Raw genomic sequence first — 16,406 nt, forward strand, 5'->3', positions numbered from 1 at the left:
GGTTGCTACTGTTGCAGAAAGCCTTGTGTAAACTGAGCATGACTGGTTATGTGGCTGGTTTTGGCTGAACCTGGTTATATTGTGTTTTCTGTTTCCTCAAAGTTTGTATTCAGAAGAAATGAGGGGAATTTTTAATTTTGAGGACTATCACTATCCAGCGTGTCTGCATGACTTGCTTGCCTCAGTGAAGGAGCGCTTTCCTTTGCTTTAGCCTCTGCTAGTGACAGCAATGCATAATCTAGTGTTCATGCTACAGGAAAAGGTGCTCAGGAGCTAAACTTGTATTCCTGATTCTGCCATGGGTTCTGACAGTTTATTGCATATGAGATGTGGCTTCCCAAGGGTAGAAAAAATAAAGTAAAATCAAGAGCCAGGGAATGAGTGGGCACTTTTAAAAATGTTGGCCTCAATATGTCAATTTTTGTATTTCTAAATTGGGAGATTATAAGTATTTCACAGGACTCCAGAACGGCTCTGTGAGTGGTTTAGAGAGAGTAGCATGACAAGTTGCACTGCAATGCAAGGAACAATGTCTTCACTTCAGTCTATACCTCTGGAGCATTCGTACATCTGGTGACAGTCCCATATGACAGCAGTCCGTTAAAAGACTGTCATAGATCTGATTTCCTCGGATGTATCATTCCCCTCTTCCCCAGAAATTTTATCTGAAGGAAAACGATAATTTGTTTATTTGCCTCAGATGCCCCCAGAATATGTCAGAGCTGATGTCACTGTGCCATTTGTTGGTGTGTGCACTACGTGATGTTTGTGCCCAGAGCACTGTTTTACCGTCAGTCTCAGGAGTGTGCAAAGGGCTAGACTCTTCTTCCACGGAGTCCGTGGCAAGTGCTCAGTTCACCTTATCACAAAACCATGTTTACAATAAATTGTGCCTGAATATTTCACAGATTATTGTGAATACATCAACCATAGTGAAAGAGTCAGAAATCTTTCAAGAAAAGGAAAAAAACCCAAATGTTTCATTAGCCAATATCTGAAAGGAAGCCCAGCTTCTTCCCTTTGTTTACCAATAATATGTAATTTGAATAAGTTGCCTGCCCTGTCACAGTTTGACATACAATCCTTGTTGACATACCATGGCTGTCCCTTGCACTTGGAGGTTGAATGTACCTACATAGAGCATGTAACTATAATGAGATGGGGTTTCGTTCATCCTTTCAGTTAATTCTGTGTATTCTTTTTTTTTTCCCCCTTTGTGCTGCACGGCTGATTACCACCCTAGGACCTTGCAATGGGACACAGACCCCTCAGTGCTGCAGCTCCAGTCTGACTCTGAACTTGGGTATATGTCAGCTCTTTTTGTTATTCATTTATCATTTCTTTGCAAGGATTATCTTGAAAATGCTTCCCAGTTGAGCTGGTTTTATGTGATTTTCATTTGCTTTGTTGACTCAAAAAGACCATAATTTAAGTTTCCTTTTTTTTTTACTTTCATCAATAAGAAGCTTCAGCAAAGCCATCTTTAGTGGAAAAAATCAACTATTTAAAGAAGCTTGTTAAAAGCTGCTATTTCTGTTGCTTGAACCACAATACAAATAACTATTTCATTACAGATGAAATGTTATTGTTGTGGCACTTAAACATGCATGTACAGTTACATTGGCCTTGTTTGTACCTGTTGATTCAGATTTTTCTCTCTGAATCATTTGCAAGGTACTTATTCCCCTCCTTCCTCTCTGCCATAGTTATGCTGTTTCCACATGCAGTAACAATTTCCCCTTTTTCCTTAGGAGTGGTATATGTGCTTATAATTGTACACTTAACTATGATGACAGTTCAAGAGTAATTGGCATCTTAGTTGAGTTCAGGCCAATCAAGATTTTTTAAATTGTACAAGAGCTATAATTATTATTTTCTAGCTTGGGATGGAACATTTCTACTCCAAGCATCTGAAACAAATTAGTTAATTGAAATAATTTAGAAATGCCTATCTACAGATATATTCTCTATCCTCTAAAAAGGATAGGTGACAGTCCCTCAAGTTCTTCAGAACCTGAGTCACGGGCAAAACCAAATCACTATGTTGAAGAAATTACCCTACCTATGAACTTACAGGCTTGCCTGTCTGAGTGGCCAGGCAAGTGTCTTATGCTTTTACTAGTTCCTGTAAAATTCATTCACCATTCTATAAGAAAAAGAACAGTTTCCCTTTAACTACTGATTGACCGTGTTCCCAGCTGCAGTTATGGATGTTAAAGCTATTCACCAGGATAGATCAGAAAGAGTGGAATGTATCCAGAGAGCTTTCTGGACAGAGAAAACAGAGGGTTTCTGCACATCTGGAACTGCTAGGAATGTTTGTAATTTTCACCTAGCTTCAAATACATCCAGTTTCTACAACTTTACCCAAACTCTACCAGAAAGGTAGAGTTTTTTGAGCTGTATTAATATACAGAAACATTTTAGAAATCTCAGCTGTCCTCTCCCAGAAGTTTGGATTAAAAGATGAGCACTATCAGGAGCAAGGTTCCTCAAATGGCTGTGCAATGCAAGTTCCTTTATTTGACTCACAAAAAGATAACACTGTGTGTAACCACAAGACTTCAATCTTTTATAAGCAGTCAGTGCAATGACAGAAAATAAGCACACCAAAAAGTAAATCCACAGGTATAACAAGTATACTCTGTAGTGGAAGTCCTGCCCCTTTTGAAAGAAAACTGTCTTTGAAATCAAGGTGGTTAGACACAGGACCAGACTTCCCTCTGGTGTCATGAGACTAGATTTAAAAAAAAATACCGATGCAAAAGAATCCTGCAGTCAGCAATTAAATCATGCGTGTAGCAAAACACTTCTAGCAGATACATCTTTCTTCTGCCACCTACAGACAGAAGAATCAATTTTAATGCATGGACTTTTTTTACTATCCTCCTACTGACATCCCATAGGCTGTTCTGAAAGGAATCCTTCAAAGCTTATGTGCTCTTTTAAGATGAATATTCAGCAAACTGTAAGTGATAAGAACGGTGAGCACCTCAGGTGAAAAGCAGGGATGGGAAAGGAATACACAGTTTAGTGCTGCCCTAAAAAGAACCAGAGAGTAGAACATTACAGTCCATATTTGAAAGAGTCCAGATCTGAAAGGATGCTCCAGTTGTCCCTAAGTGCTTGGGGCCAAGGGCTAGGCCAACTTAAAGTTACACAAGAACCATTACAGGTTGCTACATGGTACAAAAAAGAAATAAGAGGCCAAATTCCTTCAGATGAAGAGATGCCTCCCTGTTTTCATCAGTAATTACTGGTATATGGACTACACTAGACATTTGTACAGGTACAAGAAATTCCTGAATTGGAAAAATTTAGGTGAAAAATTCCACGCATTCTTACAGCACAGTGTTGTAGCTCAATTCTTGGTTAGGAGCCTACAAAGAGGTTAACCCAACTAGCAGTTAAATGCTGCTCTCCATTAAGATTGGTGTTGCCCATCCTTGGACAGCTGAGAAGATACGGAGTGACCTCATGTGAAATTTGTTAGAATTAAGTGAGGTTCTAGTCAGGCCCAGATTACACACATGATTATTTAAAGACTATACTTAATCAAGACCACTGTCAAGAAGCTCTTTCAATGCATAAGGCTTAAAAATCTCAGTAGATGGAACCAGGGGCAGCAGGGGACTGGTTACATAGGAAAGTCTAACTGACCAAGTAGGTGAGAGAGATTGTGTGTCTGGTGCTGAAGGACAGAAAAGCACATGAGATTTTGGCAGGTTGAGGTATTTAATTAAAGCTTGAATTCACACAAACACTCATTTAAAGCAGCTACAAAAACATACTGCTACTATAGCTTTCGTTAGCTGAGGTGTACCATAAGCTGTAGAAGTTTTTCTGTAGGATTTTTTGACAATCCTTGCTTTTGTTCATGTTGGCAAAGTGACAGATGGTTGTAAGAAGAGAGACTTGTTAATTTTTCCTCTTTGAAAGAAGAAAGACTCAGAGCTATAACAACTATTTCTGCTTTAGTGGTTTGTTACATGGTACAGCTGATTCATACTGATTACCTGCTGAATCTAATTGCATTCAGCTTAATAACAACTCAGCCAGTAAGATAGATTAGAAAAATATATAGCTGATGTAGCATTAACCACCTGAAGAGTTCAGTAGGTGTCATCTAATGATGACAGTAGTTTCCTTTGGAGATTCCCCTTTCCTTTCAGACATCAATCTTAATTGAATATCTAAACCATTGTAAATTAATTAGATCAAAACCCCTTTGACCTCTGTTATTCTGACAATCTGGAAAATGGAGAAGATATGGATAATGTGTATGAATTTTCTGCTTTTCCAGACTGCTCTCTCTAATCACATGGCCATTCAGAAACACCATGGCCATGAATTTATTTCCCATAAATGTATAAGCATGTTTGCACTTCTTGATCTAGGCAACTGGACCTGTTTAGTAGATTTGCTTATTATGTGCATATTCTTTTCTCTGCTGAAAGTTGGCATTTTTTCCAGTAAAAAACTTGCAAGTAACCTTTCATTTATTCTTCCCTCCCTACAGACAGTCAAATAATATTCAGGAAATAAATTGATCCACACACACGCTGTTGAGTGAACTGTGTATGACTAAAAGTGTTCATAACCATGCTCAGCTGTCTCTCTTCTTTTTCCCTTACCCATTTATAGTTGCCTTTATTGATTCATTTCATATGGCTTATTCAAAGTAAAGGAAGTAGTAAAAAAAAAAAACCAAAACAAAACTATACTTGCCCTGTTCCAGCTGTGTCTCAGAGCTCCCCTCCAACCCTTGTATTAGGGCTCTACTAATCGTAAACCTCCATCAATTCCACTACTAATGATTCCTGTGGAAGGGAGAATCTCCTGCTTTATGGAAATTACCCACCTTGCCAATTAAAGGATCTGTTACTGCTCTCAGGTGAACATCTGACAGTCCTAATGCAGCCAGGTTAACACCCTCTGTGCCCCTTCCACCATTGTGTTTCTCAGGCTGAGGATTAACCCTTTTGAGAAGGCAGAACATAACAATGATGGTATGTAAGAGAATTTTGTTGTGTGTTGTAAGGGGTACAAGCAGGTCTTTCTCTCTCCCATTTACAGTCCCTCTGAGCAGCATGATCTAGAAGTTCAGTAACTTGTACTTTCTTGTTGCAAATGGTTCCCAGGTTAATTTTCTTCATTGCAGTTAGTTGCTTCTCATGCATAGTGTATTGTGTGTCATCTTAGCGAACACCGAAGTATTTTTTTTTATCCTGTTCATAAAAGTAAACACTCTTGTTCCTGCTGCTGATTTACATTTAACATGGCTAACCTTTTGATGTCATGTATTCTATCTTAGACGCAGACTGCACAAACTAGGGGTGTCAAAGATTACCCAGGTTGATTTCTTACCTCGAGAGGTGGTATCATACTCCAAGGAGACGCAGACACCTCTTGCCACGCATCAGTCTGAAGGTAAGATTTCAAAAAACATTTTCATAGAAAGTAAGTAGTTGAATAAGAATTAAAGATTGTGAGAAAAATTGTAGTAAATCATAATGTAGCTAATTGTTACATATTTTCTACAAGCTGGGTATTGTTTATGTGATTAATGGCTGTTCTGGTGAGAATAATTATAATAATGACTTTAAATTCAGGTAGAACAGAGCTACTTCTGTCTTACAATGGGTTGTGCTTAGATAGCAGTTTAATGAGAATACATTTTCAAATAAATCATTATGAATGTAATTAAAATAGTGGTTTGTTCCATTTTTCTTGCTTTCTCAAGGGAGTTGTGCTTTGTAATGGTGTGATGGAAAGTTGTCATTGGATATTTGGTCAGTGTAATAGTGTCTCCCTCCAGTAGATGAATCTTAGGAGAAGTTATAGTTTAGCTCCACATGCTGAAAAAGGAGGCTTACCTACTCTGATGTGGACAGTCCTGCTTTCTCTCTGCTGACGAATCTGTTATCTGTACTCATGGAGCTGTTTGTTAGCTTTTGGCTTTCCTGTTGATAAGTAAATATGTGGCATGGTTAGTAGGGGAGTGCTGATCTACCTGTTTCTCAGACTGCACACTTGCCAGTGTTGTACTGCAGAACACTGGTTGCAGGTCAGTTGAAACCATTTAAACTGAATGTAAAACTATATTAGACTGATGTAATTTACATACTACTGCAGAGCAGGTAGAAGAAGAAAAACTGAAGACAGTCTTGACTGTAATTTTTGCCATTAGCAATGAAGGATTAAGGGAAGTTCAGCAATTGGGTGCTTTCCTGAAGCAAATAGTGTAGGACTCCATCAGGCTCCATACAGAAGAAGATTTGAGTAGGTTGCAAAAGGTGTGTGGGTACATCTGTGTAAATATAAGTTACTGTCAGGGAAGATACAGTGATAAACATAGCCATCTTTTTTTTCTGCAACTGGGTTACAAGGTCTGCCTTTAAGAAACCAGAAATGAAAACTGCTGAGCTAGATACTCAGATTCTACTTTCCCAGACCACAAGTCTACTCTGGTCATCTGTTGTCTGAAATAGTGCCTTCGAGTGTCCACAACCCTGTTGCTTGGATGCTGCTTCATAAGCAAGCATGTCCTGACAGCCATGCCACTTTAGAAGGAGAGGTTGCCTCAGGAGCTGCCCTTGTTTGATCCAGCTTGTCTCCCCTCATCTCTCTGGGGCTGCTGAAGCCTCGAGAAGATGGGGTTTGTCCCTGTGGTGTTGCCCTCCTGGCTTGAGACCAGTAGGTGCTCAACCCTGGGGCATCGTCATGGACACACTGTTAGATCTGACGGAGAGGATGTCCTTCGTCCCTGGCGCAGGGCCTTTGTCCAGTGCAGGCTATGGATATGGGGAGGTGAAGACATGGCTTGGATGTGTTCACCTCTCTCGGGCCTGCAACTCCCACGCTCATTAGCTGACATGACTCTGAACAGGCCAACCTCTCCTGAGGAAGCAACTTCTTCCAGTAAGTTGTTCTTGTTTTTTTCCAAGGAGCTCTTCAAATATTACAAAATCATTTTCTTGTGTAGACAAGAGGACAATCTCCTACCCTTCAAAAAGCCAAAAGGGTGTGCTGCTGTGGAGCCTGGCAGTCAGGGCAGCAGGCACAGAGGGCAGTGTGGCTTGTCTGGGTCTTCCGACAGAGGAAGCTCTTTTTCCTCACTTGTATGACAGAAGATCAGTGCAGAGCCATGAACTTCAAACTGCCCAGGGCAATCCTGTGAGGGGAAGGTCAAAGGGTGTAAGTGGGTTTGGTGACTGGATGTATTACCTTTCATGTTCTCTGTGTCGTCACGGTTAAGGAAAAACCATCGACGGAAGTAAAGTTTTAAAATGAAACACTGAGAAAATATCACACGATCATTTCCCTCAGATGTGTGTGGGAGAGAAAGTTTAACTTGTATTTCCTTTCCAACTGCTGCTAGGGAATCCTCTGCACACAACTTGGATGTGAGCATGGCCCTGCACCCATCACGGAAAGTTGGGAAAGTCTGGTTATGCCATTGGAATGTTATTTAATTGGAAACTGTAGGGGATAAATAAGCTCTGTGATTTTGGTCTCCCAGGTCTAATGGAAATGAATTCTCGGGTTTTGAATTCCCCAGGCCTCTTTATGAATGCTGGGCCCTTCCTACTGTCACTCTAAACATGAACAGCAAACAGAGGGGAATTCCTCAGGAGAGCAGTTCCGAGGAGCAGTCTCCACACTGTTCCTATGCATTCATGTGATAAAATACAGCCATTATCTTTTCAAGGTAAATTGTTCAGCCATTACTATGGTTATGTGCTCAGTTATTCAGTTTCTGAAGTCTTAGAGTTTGAGAAAAGAAAAAAGAAACCCCTTATTGACTTAGATGAGTCTGACATCAGCTTTCGGAATTGAGTCTTTTGCTGCCTGCCTTGGTCACTGGAAATGTCAAAATGCAGAATTTTAGGATGAGATTGTGATACGCTTGCATGTTTTTTGGAAGACAGCTAATAAACTGTACAGCTGGTTGGAAAGATCTTTCCTATGATTAAGCCACTGAAAGAGGACTTTGAGTCCTTTCAAAGTTCTGCAGCTTTTCTGAAATGTTTGTATCAGTTTTTCTGCACATTGCTTCTCTAGAAAGGAAAAAAGAAACTCTGAGGTACCTTAAACCTATGGCTGTTGTGCAGCTCAGTGGATGTAGGTCTTTGGTAATGGTAGTTCCCCACCAAACCTTATACAACTGGCAAAGGAAAGCTTCATTGTGACAAGTACGGTGTAGTGCCAGAGAGCCAGATGCTATAAGCAATGAAGTCTCAGTATGTCAGCTGCTAATTTTAGAAGAAATAATGTGGCATTATTCCTCACTGTATAAAAACAGATCAACTCCTCTTTTTCAGAACAGGTAATTCACTTTATTTCAGAGGAATAATGACATGCCATTTCCCCCACCCACTCTATTATTTAGGGAGATGTGTATATGCATCATTCAACCCTTTGGTCACAAATACCTAATTCTTTTGCTTTTTTTAGGTCACAATAAGCTTCAGCCTTTTCTTCCTTGTAGGATGGCTTCAAAAACACCCAGACCCAGATCTTGGCTCTGGAACCTGAGAAAAAAAGTGTTCTTTTCTCTTCCTCCTTCTATAATTGAACTTGGATTTAGGTAGTTGTAGGCACTGAGAGACATTTCACTTGTGCTGTCTTTTGCGTTCTGGAGTTAAGACCTAGACTATGCCAAATGTTTTCTGAGAGGTCTCTGGGACACATTCCTTCACTGTATAGAGACTCTGACATCGCCCCAGAATAGCAGCCCCACGTAGCCTTCGATGGTTGGACCCTCCAGAGCACTTCAGAACTGCCCTTTGCTGAAGGTGCACCTGGGAGAAAGCAGCAACAGAAAAGCCATGGCCTGACCTCTGCCCAGGATGAATCCATCACTGCCATACAGCAGTGGAAGGAGATCTGTGTATCTGCCTGCAAGCTTCCTTTACAGATAGGAAAACAGCCTGCACATTCAAGCTCTGCTGGGTACCTGCCTCTGTTTCAGCTTGCTGTTGTCCTGCTCTCTAATGGGCCAGGAGGTAAAGTCTCAGGGAGGAAAATGTCACGCTGTCCCCACACTGAGAAGGGAGATACTCCTCTGATCTGGTTCCCCTCAAAAACAGTGGGGCAGGAAGAAGGTGAAGGCCTGTGACCTCTCTGGCTTTGCTGGCCAGTGTCAGGAATGTTGTTATTTCTCTTCGGAGAAGTAAAAGCTCTTTCTTCATCGATAAAATGAGATGTTCTTACTTTTCTAGCCTTTCAGACTGTCACTGCAAATGGGTTAGTCTGAAGTGCATTTTTGAAAAAGTAGATCCCGTATACAGGGGAAGAAGATCTGACTTTATAGAACAACGGGGGTCCTATGTACTTCACCTGTTTATCATCTTCAACAGATGGTTGTTCATGTGAGGAAAACAAACGTGTTACCATACTCACTTCCCAAGCAGGATACATCACAAACCTTTGCCCAGTTCTGGCAAAGAATGCAGTTTAGGCCCATGATCCATCTGTTTATCTGCTGTATTCAAACACTGAGGATATTTTGGCTGTTGGGGAAAGAGGGAAAATAAGCTCTCTATTTCATTTGGAAGTAGTCTGGAACAAAGTGGCAAAACGGAGGGGAAACTCCAGAGGCTGAGCTGGCTTCTGCATCTCTCTGACGCTGTAACTCTCTGAACTAATGTTTCTGAAAGTTACCCTTTTTAAAGCATTGAGGGGGGAGAGGGCATTTCTGCTCACAGTCTGAGGCTCATGAGACCAAGTCACATGAGTTGAGGTGTCTGTGTGTGATATCAAATGTGACTATTGTAGTGTGAACCAAAACTCCCTAGGTGCCGCTGACTGCATTGACTAATTCTTCACTGACTAGCTTGATAGAGCGCTTCATGTCAGCATATTAATGCAGGTTTCTCATTACTGAGTAAACAGGGTGTGACAAAGTGTCATACACTGACACTGTGTGAGGGCTGTGTCCTACTTTGAGTTTTGGTAACTGAATGAGGAGTTAGTTACCTGTGACTAGGACTGACAAGCCCCAATACTATGAAAAGAAGTCAGGCGCCTGGATGTTCCATGATAACATCCATAAATAAATTTATTTTTAGTTTGATTGTTAGGGGCTGAGATTTCCAGGTTTAATCACTGTGGAGCTCTGGCTCTGCCTGTCCCATAGGATAATGTGCAGCAGACCTTTAGCACAGCAAATTCTGTACCAGGCCTGCTGTGCTTTCTTGTGTCTGACTGTAGCTCAGCTCTAGCTTTGTGAATGCATGCTGTACTTAAGGAAAGCCAGTCCCAGAGCTAAGCAAGATCATACTTCAGCTTTCCCATGCCCCATCTGTCTAAACCTCATGGATCAGAACCTGGGGGTTAAGTTAAAGAGCTTACTTTGGCTTTTCCCTTGCCGAGAATCTTAGAGCTCAGCTCCAGTCTGAAGACGACAAAACAAGTCTGGACCCAAGAATAGCTTTGAGCCCCTCATTTAATGGAAAATGCAGATGCACATTTGTGCACCACCATGCATGCAACATGTGTGTCAGGATACATGAAAATGTGTGTGATAGATAACTGGGGGGAAAGCAGAGACCCTCTGTTGTAAACAAAAGCTAGTGTTGGAAAGCAGAGCAGAACTGGGATAGAAATCACTACTAAAAAGAGGACATAACCTAAAGATGAATCAGTGTTCGAGCAGAAGTGCTGTTTTTAAAGATACAAAGCCTCGTATTAGTACTAATGGACACTAATTTTCTAAATATTATGGTCTACCCTAGGCAGTATCATGTATCACTGAGTTTAGTTAGCTATAAAAATCTAGTTTGCCTTTTCCTCTCAAACCTCAGTCCATCCGGGTCATCCTGTGGATCTCAATAGTTGGCATAAACACCCTAATTCAAGACAGCATTGTTTGATTAAATCAACAAAGCTTATTTTGTGCTGTTGTACCAGACTGTACAAGATTGGATGAGACTAGAAGAAAGCAGAGCAAAGATTTGAGGCATTGAACTGTATAACAGTCTCTCAATAACTGCCTTTTATGCCTGTCACAACTGTATCCCCTTTTCTAAATAACAGGATTTCAAAGGTGAAGTATTTGTTTTATTTATTTATTTACTTTATTTAAATTGGGCAGAATCTTTCAGAACATTTCAAAGTTATTCCGGCAGCGCCCTCTGGTGGTGAAGCGATGAACCGACATGTCGTGCCTGAGGGGTGCTGGAGGGGAGGGAGGGATGCTGGTGTGACCTGCAGAATAATACTTAGCAGAAGATGCTTGAGTTGTATGACTGAAAAGCTGTGCGAATGTCAGTGCTGATGAAAGAAGTGTGAGAAGAGACAAAACTGTTACATAAAAAAGTGTGTGTGGGGGAATATTATCTAGAAATGAAAAGAAAAAAAGCCTTAAAAAATCAGTTGTAGGTATTATGACAAACATTCAGGTTATCATACGCTAGTGAAATCGGCTACAGTCCCTTGTTCTGGCCAATCCTTTCTTGAAGTACAATTAGTAAAGTACAGTTTGTTAAAATACATATTCTCCAGGCCAGCCACATCAGGCAGGTACCAGATGTGGTGGATCTGTGTTCTGGTCCTACCAAGCTACAGATGTCAGGTGTATACCGCTAAAGGCTTTTTTCACCGGCTGGCTTATGATAATTCTAAGTAGTACATAATTAGGTTAAGGTCTTGGCTTTTAAAAATGTGTTTCTTCGGGTTCTGTTGTGCAGAATAATGTATTTGACACTGACAAGGGTTTCTTCTGGGAGGAAGAATGAAGAGGCTATAATATATGGTCATACACAGTTTGGTGTTTGAGGGCAGGAGGAGACATCAAATATCCTGAAATATATTGCATACATGGGCAAAACCAGGATTTCTGTAAGACAGTCCCACTCCATTTCTAAAAGATGTCTTGTTACATCCACGATCTACCAGTACATTTATCAGTGATCATTGCTGCAGTATTTGCTTCCATTCTCTTTCCTTCCAGGTCCCCTCTAAAGACTTCTGGAGAAGAGTTTTTCATATAATTAGGATGGTCTTCAGGTATTTTTCAGCAGAGAGCCCTCTTAATGCAAAACTGTTTTGAACAGACAGATCTGATAATTTATTAAGCATTATCAATTTTCTGGGAATTATCTACTGAAAACTGATTTAGCACAGAGAAGATTGGCTCTGGTCATACACAGCATGAGGTCTGAGGAAGGAAAACTCTAGGAATCTTAGACTTTGTTCCTTATCATTTCATTACACAGGGACAGTGTTTTGACTCTGCAGCTCCTTCACAATCTTAAAATCTTGGGAAGGTCTTCTGAAAATCAAGCCCACATGCATGGGAGTTTCCTTCTCAAAAGTGGCTGCTTTCTGCAAACCCTAGTGTCTCTTGCATGAGGTACTTCTGCATTAAATGCAAGCCCAGGAAACATATCTAATAATTCTTTACAAGGTTAGAAGGAAAGCAACAGATTTAGTCACAACTGTGCCTACACCTTCTCTAAATTATTCAGGCTCTAGAAGATGAGGGTCAAACCAGAAAGCTTAACTGCCTTCTCAATGAATGAGGAACTAGTTTTTAGGCTGTGGCTGCCTCAGAGGGGACTGTTGTGAAACTGTCATTCTGTGTGTGGAAGGAGTACTACTTCATAGCCTCTGCAGACAGCATGGAGAAGGTCTGTGCTCTACCACCCCTCCTTGCAGATCCTGCTTGATCCTAATGGATTATCCTTGCTCTGTGCTTTTGAGCAAGTGGATCTCATCCTCCACCCAAGAGATGGGAGGCTAATAAAAAAAATAAAATATTGTAGTCAGCCCGCTTGTGCAGAACCTAACCTGCTCCTTCAGTTGGGAAATATGTAATTGAATGGGATCCTGGTACATCTGGTGTCACTTGGTGGAAAACAAGAGTTCTGATGTTAGCAGCCTTGACCTCAAACTCCTTTAACTAGCTGCAAGTCATCTCATAGTGTCTTTGACCCATCTTTCTGTCCTGACATCTGAAACTAACAGCAATCCATGAATTCAGAGAGAAGCCCTGTAACACCTGTATGCAAAATGGTTCCTTTGTTGGCTGGAAATTAAAACCTTCCTCTAAGTCTGTCCTCTCTCAAAAAGATCCTGGCCATGCTTCACACATGAACAACTGTCATAAATTAGCTGATTTGTTATGTGCTCCCCTCAAGCAACCAAACAGTTCTAAACTTATTTGCAAATATATGACTATCAGTATAGTATATAATATATATATATATTAAAAAGTCAGGAAACTGAGCTTTAATGTAAGAACAGAAGGCAACTATCCCACTAATTAACAGCACCATTTCCCAGTCAACAGTCAGTGAAAAAAGTGGCCAATTTTTCTCTTATTTGCCATTTTAACATTCCTAGTTCTCACTGTACCGTATGTATCATTTCAGTAGTATTTGAACATACTTTGAATTAACAATGCGTTGTACATATTACATTAGATGATGTATTATTCGTCTAATTAGACGAATTAGAACTTATGGATATGAAAATGTAAAAAGGGGGAAATTTGGGTTAACATTGCTTCCAACAGAGCAACGAAGACGCATTTCTTTGTTTCCAAAGCATGCTTTTTCCTACATCCCTGTACTTCCTTCTTTAACCTAATGGATGAAGCCTATTCACTATATACAAGAAAAATAATACCCAGCACCTTCTATTCCATGTTTAGTAACCTTTGGCAAACTCTGGCTTTGTAACACGTGCCAATCTCCACCGGACTAAAAGACAAGATTAAGAAAAATGTGCATTGCAGAAGTAGCAGTTACTAATCCTCAGTGCTCTAATTAGCACTTAATCTTTCTAATCCTGTAAGTAGATACAAAATCTGGGATGAAATAGGCACAGGCCATACGTGGAAACCCCTTTATTAGTAGTGTTAAAAAGATGTACAGAAAAAAACCCACTGCTGTGTTACTTCACACTTCTCTATTTGTTTCTTGGCACTTGCAACTCAAAGAAAGGAAAAAGATTCACATGCCAAAACCCCTTCCTCTGTTTCAACTCATGCTGCGAATGTACTGGGTCAAAAATTATGCAGCTGAAAATTCTTCTGTTCATCACCTCTCTATCTTCTATTCTATAGCTGAGCCACAGCTTAAGAAGCTGGCCAATTGTGCCCCTCTATAGCCTCCTTTAATTGGCTCATTTCCATAGGAGAGGCCACCTGCCTTGGATGGAGTGTCAGCTGCTTGCCCTCAGACCGACTGGAGAGGGAGCCAAGTGGCTGGGTTAGGCGGAGTGAAGAGGCTTCGCCACACCCCACGTTATTACCGCCGTAAAGATGAATGGGGATGCACCCCAAGCTGGGCTGTAAAGACGAATGGGGATGCACCCCAAGCTGGGTCTTTGTTCGGCGAGTGTTATCTTCACCGCCTGACCCAAGCATCTGGGCAGAGCCCTCCAACGGCAACCCTACCCCCCCCCCCCCTTCTCCTTCCCAAGAGCTGCTCCCAAGGCTGTGTAAAGCCATGCTGTATTTATTACGATGATGAATTGTAGATCTCATCTGAAGTACTTGAGAATCCCTCCTTCAAAATCAGTAGTAGCTGGATCCTTTCCAGAGGTTCCTTTTTCTCGCTCACACACACTAAGAGTTACTATGAAAACTGAAGAAAAGATCTGGGTTAAGAAACTTTTAATGAAATGGATATGTCACTGAAGTAAAAGTCTCAGCGTGAATTCCCACTGGCTGCTATTAATAGAAGATGGAATTCTCTTTTGCTGCAATACAATAGACTGTCTCCACAAATAATGTCACTTTTTAACCAGACCCTGGCTGCCGCTTGCCCATCTATCTTATTTTAAATAAACTTAGCATAAATTCACTCTGAGCCACAATTAATTTAGAATTATGTCCTAGCTATAAACCTCCAAAAGAGTCCTTGCTCTTCCTTCAAGTTAATGCCCTACTTAAGGCCCACAGGAAGTGAGAATATAATAATTATTTTTCTAAAATGTGTTGCACTCAACCTTGAAGCTTCTAAGTCTATAATTGCATGTTGTTGCTGTGGATGCTCTTTTCTTTTTTTTTTTTTTTTTTTCTTTCCCCTCACCTCATTTGCCTTGTAAAGTTTGCCACATCAGAGCTCAAAATGCGTCCAGCTCCTCTAAGTTTGGCACAAGCAGATCCCTGCACTTACGAATAGCCTCACTGGTCTCGTAGCAGCTGCTGGGTTTTGAGGACTCTTTCAGATCTCACTACTTGGTTTGGAGCTGAACATTTTTTGAAAGTCTGGCCCGAACTGCAGAGCTGGAGAATTTTTGAGATTTTAGCCCTTAATCATGGTTGTTTCATATTTTGTTCCTCATCATCTCCAGCTAGACATTCAGGTCTTACTGTCCCTATCCTAGGCTGCAGCAGTTACTCATCTACAAGAGGCTCAAAACAACCATTCACCTGCTGTGAAACACAGAGAGCACTGAAGATTTTGCCTGTGACTGTGTGAAAAACTCTATACACTGATGCTGCATCACAGATAATGTGCAGGTTGAAAACACAGCTCCAGCCAACCTTCCAGAGTGGAGTCTCAAAGTTGCCTTGACCTGTTGTCTTCCCAAATGGAAGCTGAGGGACCTATATGTTGTGGTATGTTCATTTGCCCACTCAGCCACTCTCTTACTCCCCCTTTCTGAACAAGATAGGGGGGGAAATAAGATGATAAAGCTCATGGGTTGAAATAAGGATGGGGGATCACTTACCAGTTACCATCATGGGCAAAACAGGCATGGCTTAGGGAAAATTAATTCAGTTTATTGCCAATTAATATAGATTTGAATGGTGAGAAACAGAGACAAAATTGAAGGAAAAACTTTCCTGCTCTTCTTTTTCGCAGGATCAGCTTCACTTCTTCATTCCCAGCTCCTCTACCTCCTCTCCACCTTGAGAGGCTCAGGGGGCTGAGTATAGGGGGTTGTGATCAGTCCATAGCAGTTCCTCTCTGCCACTTCTTTCTCCTCACACTTTTCCCCTGCTCCAGTGTGGGTTTTCCCTATGGGCTGCAGTCCTTTTAGACAAACCTGCTTCACCGTGGGCTTTCTATGGACCACAGTTCCTTCAGGAAATATCCACGTACTCCAGTGTGGCATCCTCCATGGGCTACAGTGTGGGTATCCACTCTGCCATCATTCTCTCCACGGGCTGCAGGGAAATAACTGCTCCACCATGGCGTCTCCATAGTCTGCAGGGGAATATCTGCTCTGGCCCCTGGAGCACCTCATTCCTCCCTTTCTTCTCCTATATGGTGCTCACAGGGCTCTCTCTCACACTTTTTTTCCCCCCTCATTCCTTTCTCTGCCCTGTGGTGTTTTGTCTTTTCTTTTCTATGTTTTCCAAGAGGCACCAGCATCATGGCTGATGGTCTCAATTGTTCCTGTGGTGGGCCTGCTATGGAAACATCTGTGTCTGTCCTAGGGCA

At 41.3% G+C, this 16,406-nt stretch overlaps 1 protein-coding gene across 11 annotated transcripts in view; it reads left to right on the top strand.

Moving 5' to 3' along the window:
* DYNC1I1 (dynein cytoplasmic 1 intermediate chain 1) overlaps positions 1 to 16,406 on the top strand; it is a 194,715-nt gene that overhangs the window by 39,307 nt on the left and 139,002 nt on the right. For 9 of the 11 annotated variants that reach the window (XM_080384604.1, XM_080384607.1, XM_080384606.1 and 6 more), the window contains 2 exons: positions 1,244 to 1,303; positions 5,315 to 5,430. In XM_080384604.1, coding sequence (XP_080240730.1) covers positions 1,244 to 1,303; positions 5,315 to 5,430 — 176 coding nt within the window. The remainder of the gene's footprint in view (positions 1 to 1,243; positions 1,304 to 5,314; positions 5,431 to 16,406) is intronic. The other 2 variants (XM_080384610.1, XM_080384602.1) reach the window with 1 other exon arrangement.

Source organism: Falco punctatus (genome assembly GCF_963210335.1).
Source record: "Falco punctatus genome assembly, chromosome: 4".
Classification (NCBI taxonomy): Eukaryota; Metazoa; Chordata; class Aves; order Falconiformes; family Falconidae; genus Falco; species Falco punctatus.